Source organism: Aristolochia californica, unplaced genomic scaffold (genome assembly GCF_029961685.1).
Source record: "Aristolochia californica isolate CCGP_79_NKW_82.1479 unplaced genomic scaffold, dmAriCali1.0.hap1 SCAF_7, whole genome shotgun sequence".
NCBI lineage: Eukaryota > Viridiplantae > Streptophyta > Magnoliopsida > Piperales > Aristolochiaceae > Aristolochia > Aristolochia californica.
The window spans coordinates 5,560,654-5,577,685 of NW_027182268.1; the positions used below are offsets into that span (position 1 = coordinate 5,560,654).

General features: G+C 36.5%; 2 protein-coding genes across 4 annotated transcripts; one reads left to right on the top strand and one right to left on the bottom strand.

Moving 5' to 3' along the window:
* Nucleotides 1–2,064: 2,064 nt before the first annotated feature.
* LOC137936724 (uncharacterized) lies at nucleotides 2,065–7,912 on the top strand. 2 transcript variants are annotated; one of them, XM_068781576.1, is made up of 11 exons: nucleotides 2,065–2,355; nucleotides 2,437–2,951; nucleotides 3,038–3,127; nucleotides 3,235–3,474; nucleotides 4,245–4,466; nucleotides 4,552–4,858; nucleotides 5,349–5,653; nucleotides 5,753–5,877; nucleotides 6,020–6,126; nucleotides 6,301–6,374; nucleotides 6,641–7,912. In XM_068781576.1, exons 1-11 carry the CDS (start codon nucleotides 2,079–2,081, stop codon nucleotides 6,728–6,730), a joined length of 2,352 nt encoding a protein of 783 aa, XP_068637677.1. In that variant the 5' UTR covers nucleotides 2,065–2,078; the 3' UTR covers nucleotides 6,731–7,912. The 2 variants fall into 2 exon arrangements, with proteins under 2 accessions (XP_068637677.1, XP_068637678.1); XM_068781577.1 differs by having other exon boundaries at nucleotides 3,038–3,124.
* Nucleotides 7,913–8,576: 664 nt separating this feature from the next.
* Nucleotides 8,577–11,877, bottom strand: LOC137935916 (serine/threonine-protein kinase SAPK2-like). 2 transcript variants are annotated; one of them, XM_068780329.1, is made up of 9 exons: nucleotides 11,365–11,877; nucleotides 11,119–11,193; nucleotides 10,234–10,335; nucleotides 10,060–10,113; nucleotides 9,878–9,970; nucleotides 9,719–9,811; nucleotides 9,532–9,636; nucleotides 9,314–9,412; nucleotides 8,577–9,029 (listed from the first exon to the last, which is right to left on the bottom strand). In XM_068780329.1, the coding sequence occupies exons 1-9, from the start codon at nucleotides 11,482–11,484 to the stop codon at nucleotides 8,742–8,744; spliced, it is 1,029 nt and encodes a 342-aa protein (XP_068636430.1). In that variant the 5' UTR covers nucleotides 11,485–11,877; the 3' UTR covers nucleotides 8,577–8,741. The 2 variants fall into 2 exon arrangements, with proteins under 2 accessions (XP_068636430.1, XP_068636429.1); XM_068780328.1 differs by having other exon boundaries at nucleotides 11,119–11,196.
* Between the last annotated feature and the right edge of the window lie 5,155 nt (nucleotides 11,878–17,032).

Here is a 17,032-nt window from a genome sequence, read left to right on the forward strand (position 1 = left end):
GATTTAAGACAACTTCTCCTTTCTCAAGTGTATTGTTTCAAAGTAACTTCTCCAAATCAATCGTGTGCTAAATGTTAGAGGAACAACAAATAAAATAAAACTTAAAGAGTCTAATGCATTAAGGACGAGATATAAAGTGCTTTAGCATGCTAGTAAACTCACTTACTTCAGCTATGCAAATAAGAAACTCTATGCAATTCTTTCCATCAATTTTTGTTTAGTAGTATGATAACCTCATAAACAAGTCCTAGAACTTGCTAATCCAAGAGAGAAACTAAAGATGAAAGCTGAATTAGAGAACTTAACCAATGGAAATATCTTTGAGGGAGGAAAACATTTCACAACAAAATCAACCTCAATTGAAAGATAGCATGCACCAAACTTTGATTCGTATATAGAGACATAGTGTAGGCGTACTTGAAGACAATTAAATAAGGGAACTTTAGGAGGATCTTCATGAATGTTGTGACCTTCACAACGGTCTCAAAACAACAACTTCCATGATCTATGGATCATTATTTTATTAAGAACAATAATGGAGAATGCTCAAAGTTGCGGAGGTTTGCTATAGGGTCACCTCTTCTAGCGCACAATAAACCAATACGAAAGTTTTGTCGAGACCAAATATGTGATGCTTACCACGAGTAGGAAATTATTGTGGGTCCTAGTCATATTTAAGGAACTCCAAATAGTTTGATCATGTCCAACAATTTCAATCTAACCATGGACATGGAATATCAATTGTTTAGTTAAGTCAAGGCCAAGTCCATTTCACCGACTAAAAAACAACAACACAGGTACTTCATACCTTGTCCATTCACTTGATGAATGAAATTTTGAAGAGGGACATCTATAAGTAAGTAAATTTAATCACCAAATTAATAGTCCGGGTTGTTAATATTGATCAATAACTAAGATTGAAGGAACATTACTATCAAAATGGTCGAAGTCAAAACTCTCAATGATCAAAGCATAAAGGTTTTTGTCAAATAGTTGATCAATTGTGAAAGAGAGTATGAGAGAGTATTAGAGAGAAATAAGAACTTGTATTAAGTGAATCATAGTATAATTTTATGTCTCAGTTTTACCCAAAGTACAACTTTTAAATATAAGTCCTGGAATAATTAAAACAATTGTAATAACAAAAGACTAGTAACAATAAAATTTTTTCTTGTATGATATTTCTTCCTATGAAACTACTGTGAGATTCCTCCATATTAATTTATTTGTGTGATATTTTTTTACCAAGAGAGTCACGTAATAATCTACTATATTTACTCTTCAATATATTAAAATATTTATCAAAATTATATTATTACTTTAGGTAACATCATTTCAATTTGTTAAATATCATAAATGGCAACACCATATTTGCAAGCAAAATTTCAATGGTAAGGCAATACAACACCGAGACAATTATTTATGCTGAAAAAGAATAGACCCTTTTGGTAGAAAGAGGACACAATTTAACACTTTGGCTTGTGTTGGCTACGATATAGGCAAATTTCTCCACGCATGTCTCTTAATCGAATTATTTTATAATCAATCATATTTTAATTCGTATTCTTTTTCAAACAAGGCAAATTGTATTAAAGTTCAACACAAATGAGTTTAGGCTGTTTAGCAAATCTACGACATATTGTAAGTCTTACTTATCACCCACTTCCCCGGTGAAAGGAAAGGAGATGGCCATAGAAGTGGAGTGACTTTCTTGGTGAAGAAACAAAGTAACATTTTAAAAAAATATTTTTTAAATATTCATAATGAATAAAAAGGATAAATTGATCATTAAAGTGTTATAAATAAACATATCAATATTTATCTATGTAATTATCTGTTTTAATATTAAAAATAAAATAATTTATCATTTTTGTATTAAATAAGATATGATAAAATTCTTTACTTAACTTAAGCTAAAAATCAAGAGAGTTTTATTTGGTAATACAAGTGAATGTGAGAGCATTTAGTCCGTGCGAGTTGCAACCTCTCAAAGATCGTTAGAGGCGCTTTGGACGAGTTAAGACTCAAGACTGGAAGGAAAATAAACACGTCGGGTTTTAGGGTTTGAGCATCTATGAATGCTAAGTTCAGAAGAAGTCCGTCGAGCTGAGGTTTTAGCAATTGGAAGTGCCGCAGTGCCTATAGTCGCTTATTCTCCGAACACGATGCCGCCCCGCGCAGTGAGGAGACCGTCCACCGCCACGGCGCTCAAGAAAAGGCCGATTCCGAAGACGGATGCAGAAGCGGAAGAGGATGCTAAAGAAACGGAGTCCGTCGACCAAAATGTCGGCGGTTCTGTTTTGTCTAGTTCTTGCAACGAACAACCACGTGGTCGTCCGTCTCTGCCGTCTCAAGGTTGTATTTCTTCTTTTTGTATCTTCTCTGAATTTTTTTAGAATCGGCTCGTTTTTTACTCTGTAATTTTTGGAGTCACAGCCGAAAAGGATTTGTCTGCTGTGGAGTACCACTACATGGACCGAGCGGAAAGATTAGATCTTGACGATCACGAGCCCTCGTCTGAACCCGAAGATGACCCTACTTCTCATTCTGCATTCGAACGCAGCGACCACGCCACTGGACAAAACAACATGCATGATGGAGATGAACCCAATTGGGACGAGGGGGATTATGGAAACGAGCCTGAGATGATCGAGGAGGAAGAAGATATTGACGGGCAGGAAGAGGAGCTCCTTGATGGTGAGGAAGAAGAGGTACACCATGAAGTTGTGCAGGAACGGCGCAAGCGGAAAGAGTTTGAAGTTTTTGTCGGGGGTTTAGACCGTGAGGCTGCTGAAGAGGACGTCAAGAAAGTGTTTAGTGAGGTTGGGGAGGTTACTGAAATAAGATTGATGAAAATTCCGGGGACGCAGAAGAACAAGGGTTTCGCCTTCCTGCGGTTTGCGACTGTCGAACAAGCTAGGCGGGCAGTCAACGAATTAAAAAATCCAATGGTACTCATTGATCTTTGAATTGCTTTTAAGCTTATCGCAAATTTGGCGCTGGATATGATTGCTTTTGGGCCGGTTTTATTCTATAGGTTAATGGCAAGCGATGTGGGGTCTCCCCAAGCCAGGACAGTGATACACTTTTTGTTGGTAATATTTGCAAGAGTTGGTCTAAAGAGGTTGTAAGTGTATTCAGATGCCGTGAACTTTTCTTTGATTCTGTAAGCTCTGAATTCTACTTTTCTTCAAATTGTTTTTGTTTATTGGGATGCTTGTGCTTTTTTTACAGTTGAAGGAGAAGCTTGCAAAGTACGGAGTGGATAAACACGAGGAGTTGACATTGGTTGAGGATGCAAAGAATGAGGGGATGAATAGGGGCTTTGCTTTTCTAGATTTTTCATCCAGGTTCGATGCTTTGGATGCTTGCAGGAAGTTGCAGAAAAGGGACGTTGTGCTTGGTACAGATAGGCCCGCAAAGGTTTCTTTTGCAGATACTTATATTGAGCCCGATGATGAAATCATGGTGCAGGTATGTTATGAGTTTTTTTTTTTTTTTATTTGATGATGAAAGTACACTGTCTATAGAATTAGGCATTAGGTTAGTGATTGATACTCTAATTTGTAGGTCAAACATTTATATCTGGCTAGGTGCAGTTTTCTTTTATTACGGATGTAGAAAGTGGCCAAAGATTGTAGCTTAATATTTACTTTTCTATTTCATGCTTGAAAGAACGATTTCCTGAATACCCTATACGAGAAAAGTTGAAGTCTGGATATTGGGAGTTTCTGCTAGTGACATGGGTTCCCCTTGTGCTGTACATTTATTTTTCCTCAAAACAGAGAAATTTTTTGTTTTGAGAAGTGAGTTGGTGGAATCATTAATGATCTAACTGAAGTTTTTTATTTAAGATTTTCTTTTTGGCTGGACTTTATTTTTTATTTTTTAATCTTTATTATAAAAAAACATACACGTTTATGTCATAATCCAGCTCTTGAGAAACAGTACTTTCCCTACTTCTTGTCATACTTGTTTATCTTTTGATTTCTCAGTGAATGATCGGACTTTTCATTGTGTTACAAGGGTATGTTTCATACCTCTTGGTTTTGCAATGTCAGCTTTCTGTTTTCTGCTGTTTCCTTAATTTAAAACAATTGGTTATCTGGATTATGATTTTTTGAAAACAGTATTTGTGCTTGTAACTTTTCACTTTTGAAGATTTCTGTTTGTCCTCATAATTTCTGGCAAAATTGTTTAAGCTATTCATGGGAGTGAGAGGGAGCTTTTAATTGATGTTTCAGGTTCGGACAATATTCATAGATGGTTTACCATCCAGTTGGGATGAAGAGAAGGTCAAAGACCATCTTTCTAGCTTTGGGAAGCTTGAAAAAGTTGAACTTGCTCGGCATATGCCTGCTGCGAAGAGACAAGATTTTGGATTTATAACCTTTGATACACATGATGCTGCAGTGGCTTGCATTGAAGGCATCAATAATACTGAACTTAGCGATGGGGAAAAGAAGGTTTCTATCACATGTTACATCTTGATAATATTTTTTATTATCTAAGCTCCCTATCATGTGTAAGAATCCCTGCATTTTGTTCCAGGTTAAGGTTAGGGCAAGGTTGTCAAGGCCGAGACAGAGAGTTAAACCCAGCAGACATGGCAGAGGTGGTTATCCAATTGGGCGTAGTGGTAGTCGAGGGGGAAGGGCTTCATGGAATTATCACATGGATTCTTGGAGGCTTGGTGGGCGAAATGAAAGAGGTCTAGAAAGCCGTCCAATGTATAATGACAATTTTAGGTGTTTCGAGGGTCCAAGGACAAGATATCCAATCGATGTGGGCATGGACAGGGTTGGGAGCCGAAGAGGTTTTCCTCCCACCGAAAGATCCCACTTCCGGAGGTCCCTTGGTATGTGAAGTGTATGTCTTAGTATGGTTTTGCTAGTGGGCAATCTGCATAAAATGCTTGTTTAAGCTTCATCACTAATCCATTAAAAATGAAACAAAGCTGCGTTTTTTTTTAATATATATTGATCAAATATTTTTTTGAAATGATATATTGATCAAATATTATCAGCTCTGTTGAACTGGCTGGATCTTATTTGAATTAATCGTTCCCAAAACCCTATGAATCTAAAAGGCTATCATGGTGGTCTCTCTAAGTGGTTACCAGTTTTTCATGCATATTAATTTGTTTGGTCATTGTTTTTAAAACCTTGTTTTGTTCTTGTTCAAAGCATATGCAGCCACTTATCATACCGTTATTCTTGTGAATGACATAAGACAAACTCTGGTGGCTTCTAAAGTTACATTATATTAACTCACTTTAACTTGATAAAATTTGGCTTGACAAGTTGTAATTAACTATTCCAAAACATTGTTTTTTTTTTTTGTAAAAGCTGGAAAGGTGAGTGTGAAGAGGGATTACATCCGACATGATGAACCCCATCCTAGGTCGACAGATTTTGTTTCTAGGGCTGCTATCGAGAGGCACTTGACCCACAAGGACCACACTTATTCATCTCATGGGCTGGGTTACTTAGATTGTCTGCCTCATGGTGCTTCCCGTAGTGCTGCTCGTAGGTCTTCTCTCTATGCAGAGGAAAGCTATGACCGACCAGTGGAGCGACCTTCTAGTTACCGTGATAGTCACATCCGTGAATATGGTTCTGTTTCTGGTGTAAGGCGTCCACATTCAGCAATGGTGGGTGAAGTAATTTTTTTTTTTTTTTTTTTGTAAGTAACATATTTTGAACTTTTGCTTGTTTCATTGACTGATATTATCAAATTGCCTCGTATTAAGGATGATCTTCCTTGTCGGTATGGTGAATCTGCTGGTAGACACTCAAGGGCTCGTTATGACTATACACCAAATACTGCAGCTCTACCATATGTTGAAAATGATTACTATGCACACGAATCTACAAGGTTCATTCTCCTACTTGTACATCGTTGTCCTCAACTGTTTAATCTAATTTTATATTTACCACTTCAAAAGGGAAAAATTTGTTCTAGTTTTACTTTTTTATTATTTTTGAATGCTAAAACTTATCATTTTAGTTACTGCCAGATTTTCAAGGGGGTCACATCTAGGTTATGACAGGGGGAGTCGGGGTGCTAGAGGACATTCTCATGATTCATATGAAGCTCGCACATCTAGCTTGGGCTACAGTCGAGGTGCCAAAGATATTTGTTTTATTTAATTTTGTAGTGTCTATTTGCATTGGTGGTTCTTAATCATGTCTATGACTTTATTTATATTCATCCATAAGGATGTGACAGTTTGTATGATGCAAAATTACAAAAGTGATGCAGACTGTTTTTGTGACATGAATTTGTTCCTGTGCTCAGGTGGCTTGAGCAAGGGTGATGCAGGGGTAGCTTACTCTGGTTATGGAAGGAATTATGGATCTCGTGGAGAAGATGTGAGTTTCTTTTTATCTTCTATGATTATTTTTTGTGAGTACTTGCCTCAATTATGCTGGGTTCTGTCACATGAGAAACCCCATTCTGCATTTGCTAGCTTCATTATTTTTCAAATCATTTCCATGTCATATTCTTTACCATATCTCTTATTAGTTTGTTTTTGTTGTTATGATGGAACATTTTTTATTAGGTATTATACAATCTCTCGGGGGGTAACCAATTGTTTTTTTTTCTTTGGTTGTCATTTTTTCTCTTCCCCCTTCAGTTGGACGATGGTTCCTATTCTTCTCTTTACTCTAGTCATGGTTTGAATGGTGACTACACGAGTGGCCGAGGTTCGGGTTCATATTATTAAGGTGTGCGTCACATCTGTTATATGAAATTAATGCCTTCTGGATAGCCTAGCCTGGCACATATTGTAGAGTTTTCAGAATAGAAGCATGGTTATGCATGTATGGCGATGGATGCTGCTTGTTTATCTGGCCAATGTTCTTCACGAGGGTAATCAGAGTTAAGGATCTTTTTGTGGAGCTAGTTAAAATGAAGCCTATCCAAGAGTGAAATGGCTGAAGCAGTTCATCTCATTTACTCCACTAGTGCATCAACTTCTGACTTGTTATTGTGCCCCAAGTTGCTGAGAGATATTGAAAGGACAATCGCTGGGCCATTTGATTCAGTTATGCTTGAGCAAGGGAAAGAAACTGACGCATGTGTAAAAAAAAATGTATCCTACTTCTTGATGTTTCTACCAATCTGAATAGATGGATGAGTAAAGTTTGATTCAGTTTGGTAAGTTTCAATGGTGCTTATGAGCTCCCATTAAGGTTTTGACCATGTTGGCTTCTTCGAAGTTGTCCTTGTATGGCTCTGTCCAGTTGGATGCAACCTGTTCAACTTACAAATTACTCTCGCCTGTTTTATCAGGGCATGCAACCTATTCAACTTGCAATTACTCAGCAGCAACGTCCAGTCTTACTGTGCAATCACATGTTTGCACTAAAATGGGGAGGATATGATTTGGTTTTCAGTTCCTCTAAGCCTGTGCGTAAAATTGAAGTTGGAGGAGTGAGTTGCATCTGTTCGAGTGAACATTAGTGCTTGTTAAGGAGTGTTTAAGATATGTGGACTTGGACCTGCAACTTTGTTGTTGAGCATTGAGAGAAGATAGGCCGAATAGAAAATGAGTTGTGGGGATGTCCAGCACGAACTGACTCTTGCTGACTGGAGTTTTTCTTTTATTGCTAAAAAGATTGGTTCTTACCAGTTTATGTGAATAAAACATTGATTGGCCATTGAAATCCTAAATAGAAAGGATGTGTTGGAGTCGGGAAGAAGAAAGGCGACTTTGGCAAATCTCTGGATAGCCTCTTCACCAAATTTAATCGACTCCTTGAGCAAAGCCAGCAAAAGACATTTGGTGGTGCGAAACATGTAAAATGGCTGATATAACCACTAATTATGATCGGATGGTTGAGACATAATTTTCTGTATTGGATCAATCAAAAATATTATTTGAATAAACAAAGAACAAAGTAGGTGTATGTTGTTCTAGAAAAGGTAATGGATGAATAAAACGATAAAAGAATTTTAAGATTTTAAGTTTCACTCAATTATTCGTTTTTGTTTTTAATTACACAAAAATGTAGAAAATCGTATTTGTCAAAGGAAAAGTGATAATTATTTACATAAAACTACGAACTAAAAGATGTGCAAAGATGAACTAGTTTGCAAAAAAAAAAAAAAAAATCTATTTATATGCAAAACCTGTCCTCATTCTTTCTTCCTTTACATGTTCTATATGGAGAAGTTTGACATTTATGAGCCACAAAATTTGTAGTCATTCTTTTATCCACTTGCCCTTGAAATCCTGGTAGTAATAGTAATGTGCCACTGTATGTTCTCAAGGAAATTTTGGCCGGCCGTGACCCACATAACCAAAATTCTTGGCTACCCCTGCAGACCAAAAGGAGGTCAATTTGAAGAAATTCTCTCACAAACAAGTGGGATGGGATTTTTTTATAGAGTTGTTAAGGCAGTGGAGGGGCCTGTTATCTGTGCCATCCACGATTAGGATGGTCGCTTATTGGAGTATTATCTTACGTCAATATCATTTAAGCAACATTATAACTGGGTTTTGACATAATCAAGATCTTGACTGGTGCTGATGCCCAAAGACAACAACAACTCCCACTCAGAACATGTAAAGCTTAAAAAGCTTTCGAACCTTTCTTGATTACAAAAGCCAATAATCAATCAACGTCTCGCAACAGATAACACCTCTAGGAGTACACGAGGGGATCAAAGAATAACGTTGAAGGAAATCAGTTCTAAAATCCTTGATCAACATCGACAAAACCATCCCAGCTTCATAGAGCACATACAAAATCTCCACTGATATCAATGTCATCACAATCAGCATCAGTATCCATGTCATCCAAGTCAAGACTCCCGCCCCTCAACAAGTGCCCACCGACAACCTTTGGAATCTCAGCTGGTTTTTGAGCCTCTTGTATTATAGCCATTAGTTCTTCAATATTCTGTGAAGGAGTGTCAATGTCATTGTTTTGAGAGTTCGGATCATTTCCTTCCATGAATTCCACCGGCAAGTTTTTCAAGAACCATGGGTGGTTCTTTATTTCAGGGATTGTTATCCTCTGCAGAAAAATCAAACAGATTATCTGAAGCGCAGAATGTTCATATGGGAACTAAAATGTGGACAAATGAATACTCTGGAGCATCTCACTAAAGCAAACAGGATGCAAGGTGAAAGTCACTAGTTACCATGGCCAAAAGGAAAAGCAATGAGCCTATCCTCGGCCAATCTGTTAGTTGAATGTGGAGATCTTGTTTAGGAATCTAAAGAGCAAGCACACTACAGGAATCCAGGTTCTTCACTCAAAATAAAAACATAAGCTGCTCCGCATGATTTTTTTTTTACCTTTTCTGGGTTAGCCACAAATATCCGCGATAAAAGATGTTTGCAGTCCATTGAGACTCTCACATAGTCTGGTATAGAGTACTGGACACTAAGTATTCTCTGCCAAAATCACACAGTTATTAGCAGTTTAGTTTATGAAGGGCAAATATGGTTTAAAGCTATATTCACAACTAAGTTACATACAAAAAAAAAAAAAAAAACAGAAAGGATATACTTACACCAATAGTCTTTCTGAAGTTCCGAGGATCTTCTGGGTCTTCAAAAGGATAAGCCCCAACGAGCATTACATACAAAGTAACTCCACAAGACCAAACATCCGCAATCTACATTTTCAGGAATTGAGATTAATAGCTCAAGCCTTTCAAGTTGCATTCTCTAATAGATTGTAAAGAAGAGGAATATCACCTTTCCATCATACTCCTTGCGAGATAAGACCTCTGGAGCAATATAAGCCGGTGTCCCCACAGTGGACTTGGGTTGTGAATGCAACACTGAAGACTATGAAAGCCAGCATATTCAATTATTGGATACTTCATTGAAAAGAGATACAAGTGAAGCAATCACCTTTGAATATCCAAAATCACAGATTTTGAGACGGGGGGCTGCACTTCCATCTAAGAGTGTGTTTTCAAGCTTCAGGTCCCGATGGCAGATTTGCTGAGAAGAAAGATCAAAGTTAAAACAGAACAACAGATTGCAGATTTCATCCTAATTCACAGTTCAATTAGGTGAAAGAGATAAAGTACCATGGAGTGACAATAGCTGACACCAGAAATTAGTTGTTGGAAGAAAAACCTTGCCTGTTTTGAAAGTTAAAAGCAAAAGAGTTCAGATGTCTTATGGGTATAAATTTGATTAAAGCAAGAAATGACTTCTAGCTAAATACTACAAATTAATCCGGGAAGCTCAAATTTGTATACCTCATCCTCACTAAATCGTCCGGCATTACATATTCTTTCAAAAAGCTCACCACCTGCTGCATATTCCATGACAATGGCTAGATGGGTTGGAGTTAACAAGACCTGAGAAGCGAAAGCCACATTAAAATGTTGAGAAACACAAACCATAAAAGCTAATCACAGCCAGCTAGATAAAAGAAAAGAAGTTTCAATTCATACTCCATCTCCAGATTGGATACAACGGAATTGAAGCTGAATTTCTATTTTTGATTAGTATATTTTTATGTGGATGTTAATATCTAAATAAATTTGATCCATTCTTTCTAAAAGAAACTGAGATTTTGTTTTCTGTTTTTCTCCTTTCCTGTACAGAGCTTTTTTTAACACTGATAGCCCAACCAACTAAAGGCTCCAACTAGATCAATAGTGGAAGGTCTCAGAGAATCGATCTCCTTGCATATATGGTCTCAATTCAATGCGTTTTACAGGTTCATCTTCCTCTGCATGATATGGACTTCGGCTCCTATTAAAGGAGATTTATTTATAGCAGTAGACCCAATGGATGGCAACCAATTGCAGAGGTGGTAGGAGAAAAAATAAAGAAAAGAAAAGAAAAGAAGATGGAGATAAGCTACAGGCACCCCACAAGAATATTACTTTCCTGAAAACATAAAAAACTATCTTTCTTCCATATTCAATAAAACTGTCGTAGACCGCCACTCATTTCACAAAGAGAGCTGCTGATACATTCCATGATGAATCATAACCATTCCAAAGTAATAATTAAATAAAAGAACAACAACCTCTTTGAATCTAGACATCGCCGCTCCTCCAAATTAAACCTATTTGACATAACAGAAAGAAAAAGCTGAATATAATTAAAGCAAACTACAAAACAAGCCTTACCTCTCTGAATCTAATTATATTGGGATGTTTCAACGACCGATGGTTCATAATCTCCCTCAGCACATGCTCGTCTATCTGCTGCAAGCAATACACATATTTACTATGCGGGAAAAGTAAGAGAAACAGGCTCAAAGAGAAGAAATCCCGCAAAGACAAAAAACCAGATGCAGCAAAGCTCGACCTCGAAGCAAACCGAAACAAATCCAAAAAAATCAAAATGAGAAAAGCGAAACAGACTTATCTAACCTTCTGTCCTCTCTCTATATACTTCACAGCTAAAAGTTCTTTAGTCCATTTATCCCTAACAAGCTTGGCAACCCCAAAATTCCCCGACCCAATTTCTTTCAAATGCTCATAACACTCCATCTCTCTCTCACGCTCTCAGCCCCCCCTTATCTCACTCCTTTTCAACCTTTTCAACCTTTCAACCATTCAACCAGCTGCACGATACGGCAACCCTTCACAAGCTTCTTTCGTCCATGGCTTCAACAGAACAAATTAAATGAGATTGCAATTCAGGATTGCAGAAAGGACAGCTCGGAAAGCTATATAGGAAGACGAAGGCGAGAGACACAGTCTTCCTGGATGCACATGAAGCAGCGTTCACTCCAGTGACATCACGCATGTAAATCGCGTTCGGAACGAGAACCAGTGGACACGTGGCGAGGTTTAAGCGGGTGGGAGACGCGACCGAGCGCCAATTTTTGTCAGGCTTTCGCCAATTTGTGCACACAAGGCAAGATGCAAAGAATTTTTTCTTCTGGGGAAAGGCAACGGCGGAGGAGTTTACGTGGACGACAGTACTGTTAAGTTCGTCAAGGATCACGCCATTATTTTTGCGGACCAGGGTGACGTATGGGGCCGGGTTTCGACGCATTGAAATTTGGACTGGGATGAGACAAATTGGGTTTTTCCAAAATGGGCCTTGCCTCTTCGATAGCTTTGAAGGGAATCATAAGTTGGCCAATGGCGGTTCGTAGGGGTGACTTCGAACTGAGGCGGTTCGAGTTCGGCTCAGTGGCTTGGTTTGATTCGTCCTCCATTGAACTCGAGCCGAGCTTGAGTTCCAAAATTGGCTCGTTTAAATTAACGAGCCGAACTCGACCACAGCCAGGTTCGGCTCATCGGCTCACGAGCGACGATTTGGGAATGGGGGGATTTGGAAAAATTTTCGGGAGGCTATCTTGGGTCCGGAAGAGAGTAGCATCACGAGACTCTCTTCCATTTCGTCTATGCGATTCCCATGCTTCTCTGCCATTGCCATGTCCCTCAGCGGAGATTCATGGGAAATGGGAGATTTTGGTCTTCATATCCTTCGTTCTCCCTCATCCTTTTCAATTCCTCACTCTCTGTCTCAGACTTCGATTTCTTCGTCTACAATTTCTCCCTTTGCGATTTTTTCCTCTTTTATCTTCTTCCTCTTCGATTTCTTCATCTGAAGTTCTTCCTCGCCGACAAGACGAAAGCGACGGTCCAACGAAAGGAGGTAAACTTTTTATTTAATCTTCTATTTTTTTTGGTCGCCGACCTAACCCTACGAAATCTCTAACTCTCACTTCATTTAAGCAGTACTCCATTCTTGGAAAGGCTTTTGGAGATATCCAAACGACGAACACTCTGTTTCTGTAAGTAAAATGTTCTGTATTAGAATGCAGTTATGCCTAAGCAAACATAACGATCTGTTTTTTTTTTTTTTTTCCAGATATTTGCATCTGACAGTTTTCTTGAACTTACAGAGTACACTTGGAAAGAAATCCTTGAAGAAACTGTCGGTATAAATTTTATTTCATGATTTTCAGTGTTGATAATATATTCTGTTTAATAATACTCAATTTTAGTTAATGGAATCAGGAGCTTTCTTAATTGCATCCAACTTCTCTTTATTGTAAAAAAAAATAAAAAATGTTAGTTTTTGTCTTCTTTCTTAATTCTCATTGAACTTATATCTGTTGTTGTTCTAAAATGTTATCTGGTTTGGTGTATTAGCAAAATCGATTTGATAGTTCATTATCTATCTTTTGGAAATTGAGACCTTCTTGTGTGTGCACCTTTGATGTCTTACATTTACTCATTGTATGATATATGATAACATATTCTGTTCAATAATAATCTATTATAGTTAATGGAATCAGGAACTTTCTTAATTGCATCCAACTTCTCTTTATTGTAAAAATAAATAAAAAAATGTTAGTTTTTGTCTTCTTTCTTAACTCTCATTGAACTTATATCTACTGCTGTTCTAAAATGTTATCTGACTTGGTGTATTAGCAAATGCGATTTGATAGTTCCTTTTTTGTCTTTTGGAAATTAAGACCTTCTTGTGTGTCAACCTTTGATGTCTTAAATTCACTCATTGGATTATATATGATGCCTAAACCTTGTCAAATGTTCATAGGTTTCTCCAAGGTCCTCACACAGATCAAGGAACTGTTCAGAAAATAAGAGATACTATAAGAGAAATGTTCTGTATTATCCAGTGTGGTTCGACCACTCTGCACATGACCTATAACTTTCTGTAAATCATTAATTTCTTGGTATTGAGGTTGAATTTCATCAGAATATTAGAAGAATAGTGAAAGAGCAAACTTGTCAGTGTTTTTTTCTCTAGCAAACTTGGTCCTAAGGTGTTTCTTGCTCCCTGCCTAAAGCATTGTCCTTTCAGTAAGGGTATCCTTACTGCCAATGCATGTTCCATATCAAGCAATATAAGGGATGATATCAATTCCGAAGCACTTTTATTTGAGGGAGAGAGAGAGAGAGAGAGAGTGTGTGTGTTGGTGTGCTTATTTCCTTTTCTTAGAAGTTTTTAAATTTATATATAAAAAAAAGGAACGGTATATTGGACTGGAAACTATTGGGTGCAGGGTTACTAGCTCGAAGAGACCTTGCTGCATTGAAAGACAAGGGTCGTTCCCGATTGTCACAACGTCATGTACCTTCCTCTAGGAATAGACAAGTTTGATAAAATAAGATTAGGCCTAAATTTTATAAGAATGTTAAAGGTCAGGTGTATTTGGGTAATTTTATTTTAGGATATTGTGTTCTAAAGTTATAGTCAATGTAGAAACCTCCCTAAGGAGGTACATATAAGTTCCTACTTCAGCACTTTTGAATCTTTTGATAATCTTGCTTTGTCTTTTCCTATCAATGTCATTAAAGTGTTCCCCTTAGAATTGTTAATCTTTGTAGGCATTGTTCTCCTTAAATTATGTGTAGGATCTTTGTTGTTTGTATTTTTTTCTTTTATTTATGTTTTTAATTTATAATTTTATTTTTTTGTAGAAGTAAGAATGTCAACACATCCTCAATTGACATCAATAATTAACACTAGTTCTAGTGTGGCCATAAATAGTGACTCAACTCCACCAGAGTCACTATCCTTTGTCATAGAAGTGGGCCCAGATGAAATTACCATAAATGAGGATGAAGGTGACTTTACCCATACTTCAAAAAGACAAAAAAAGTCTCATGTGTGGTTGGAATTCAAAGAAGTTTCACTTAATGGTACAAAAAAGGCTCAATGTGTTCATTGTAAAATCAATTTGAGTGTTATTAGTAGTAGAGTGACCACACATATGAGTCGACATTTGAAATGTTGCCCTAGTAGAAAAGTGGCAATGAGAAAACAAAAAACCTTAAACTTTCAACTAGTGGGAGTGGGGTCTATTGTTAATCAGAGTCCATCTGGACTTCCTTTTATGGATTTTGGAGAAAAATATGATCAAGCTAAAATGAGTATACTCATTGTTCATTGGATTCTTATGCATGAACATTTATTCATGATAGTAGAAGATAAGGGATTTAATTTTGTAATGAAGATGGCAAATATAAATTATGAGAAAATATCCCGTAAGACAATTAAGAAGAAGTGTATGGAGGTGAATGGCGGAGAAAAAGAAATTGAATTTTTTTTTATGAGATTAACAAGATTAGTCTTACCACGGATCTTGGGAAGTCCCAAAATCAAAAGATTGAATAAGTGGTTAGTATTGGGCATTTTATTGACAGTAATTGGAAGCTACAACAACGAGTCTTGAGTTTTGTGCATGTTCTTCCTCCTCGTCGTGGCGTTGATATAACATATGCTATTTACATGTGTTTGAAAGAGTGGGAGATCGAAAATAAAGTTTTTAGTATTTCAGTTGATAATGCTGTATATAATGATGTTTGTATGAGAGTTTTGAAAGAAGATTTTTTAAGGAAATTATTTTTGGTTTGTGGTGGAAAGTTGTTTCATGTGCATTGTTGTGCTCATATTTTGAACTTATTAGTCCAAGATGGTCTTGTTCAAATTAAATATATCATTGATAATGTGCGTGAGAGTGTCAAATTCATAAATTTGTCTGAGGCTAGACTTCACACTTTTTTCTGGAATTGTACAACAACTAGAACTTGGTGAAAAGAGGTTGGTTATTGATTGTCCAACTCGTTGGAACTCCACTTATGACATGTTGTCTTCTGCATTAAAATTCAAAGATGCATTCTCTAGATTTAAAGTTAGAGAACCAGCTTATGATTGTTTGCCAAGTTTTGATGAATAAGAAAAGGTTGACATGGTGTGTGAGATTCTAGAAGTTTTTAATGCAGTTACTAATATAATTTATGGGAGTGACTACCCTACTTCTAATTTGTACCTTAGTGAGGTATATAAGGTAAAAGAAGTTATGAATTTTCATTCTACAAATAAAAATGTTTTCATTAGGACAATAGTTAGTAGAATGAAAGAGAAATTTGAGAAGTACTCGGGTGAATGCAATTTATTGATGGTTGTTGCTTCACTTTTGGATCCAAGGGTCAAATTAAAGTTGATCGAAATGTGTTTTCCAAAGATATATTCTAAGGAGGAAGTTATAATGAATATAAATTTAGTTCGACGCACCTTATATGAGATCTACGATGAATATGTATCTTTATATAATGTGGATATTAGAAATGAAGAAATTGCTTCAAGTACTAGCTTTATGGGTGTTTCCACAAGTCGTAGGCCTTCATCAAGTTCAGGTTGGTGAAAGTTAATGAATTATGTGAAACAAGTGGATGTAGTTAATTCACCAAGGTCAAAATTGGAAATTTATCTTGACGAAGGTGTATATAGTTGTGAGGGAACTTCACAATATTATTTTGATGTTTTAGAATGGTGGAAAGTGAATCATATGAAATTTTGGGTATTATCTAAGATGGCAGCAGACATCCTTGTAATTCCCATATCTATAGTAGCTTCAGAGTCTACATTTAGTACTGGTGGTAGAGTAATAGACGCATATCGTTCTTCCTTGGCACCAAGTATAGTACAAGCTTTGATTTGTGGCAGTGACTGGGTTCGGACTCTTCACGGTGTAAAGAAAAATCAAAAGGTGAATTTATTTGATTAATTATTTATTATGATATTTTTTAGTATATTTTTTATTTTTATTTATTAAAATTTTGTTTTATGATTACAACCTGAAAAAAAAAAGTGTAGAGATAATACTACCAACTACATGATTTTTCATGTTTTTCTCATTATGGTAATTTTAATATTTTTAACGACATTAAGAAAGTAGTAGTGGAAGAGTATTTTTTTATCTGACAATAACTAATTTTATTTTTTTGTTTTTGTCATAAGTGGAGATTTTGCTAGCATGAAGAGAAACAACTATAGTTTGTAAATTTATAATGGATTTATAGTTTTTATTTGGGTGATCGTAAATTGATAGTGATATTTCATTTAATTTTGTTGTTTTGATTATTGTATGGAGTTTATTCATAATGTTATACAGTGTATGGAGTATTTAGACTATTTTATAGAGTGTATGGAGTGTATAAACAATTTCATGGAGTGTTTATGGAGGTATTATGTATATAGATTATACGTAATTTTAAGTAAATATCATACCGAATTTTATACAGGTATTATATATATAGATTATGCTCA

Coding starts and splice junctions, on each gene's coding strand:
- LOC137936724 (XM_068781576.1), top strand. CDS start 2,079: ATGCTAAGTTCAGAAGAAGTCCGTCGAGCTGAGGTTTTAGCAATTGGA. Junction 5,878..6,019: donor TATGCACACGAATCTACAAG/GTTCATTCTCCT, acceptor AGTTACTGCCAG/ATTTTCAAGGGGGTCACATC. Junction 6,127..6,300: donor TAGCTTGGGCTACAGTCGAG/GTGCCAAAGATA, acceptor TCCTGTGCTCAG/GTGGCTTGAGCAAGGGTGAT.
- LOC137935916 (XM_068780328.1), bottom strand. CDS start 11,484: ATGGAGTGTTATGAGCATTTGAAAGAAATTGGGTCGGGGAATTTTGGG. Junction 11,197..11,364: donor ATATAGAGAGAGGACAGAAG/GTTAGATAAGTC, acceptor TATTGCTTGCAG/CAGATAGACGAGCATGTGCT. Junction 9,812..9,877: donor GTGATTTTGGATATTCAAAG/GTGATTGCTTCA, acceptor TGGCTTTCATAG/TCTTCAGTGTTGCATTCACA.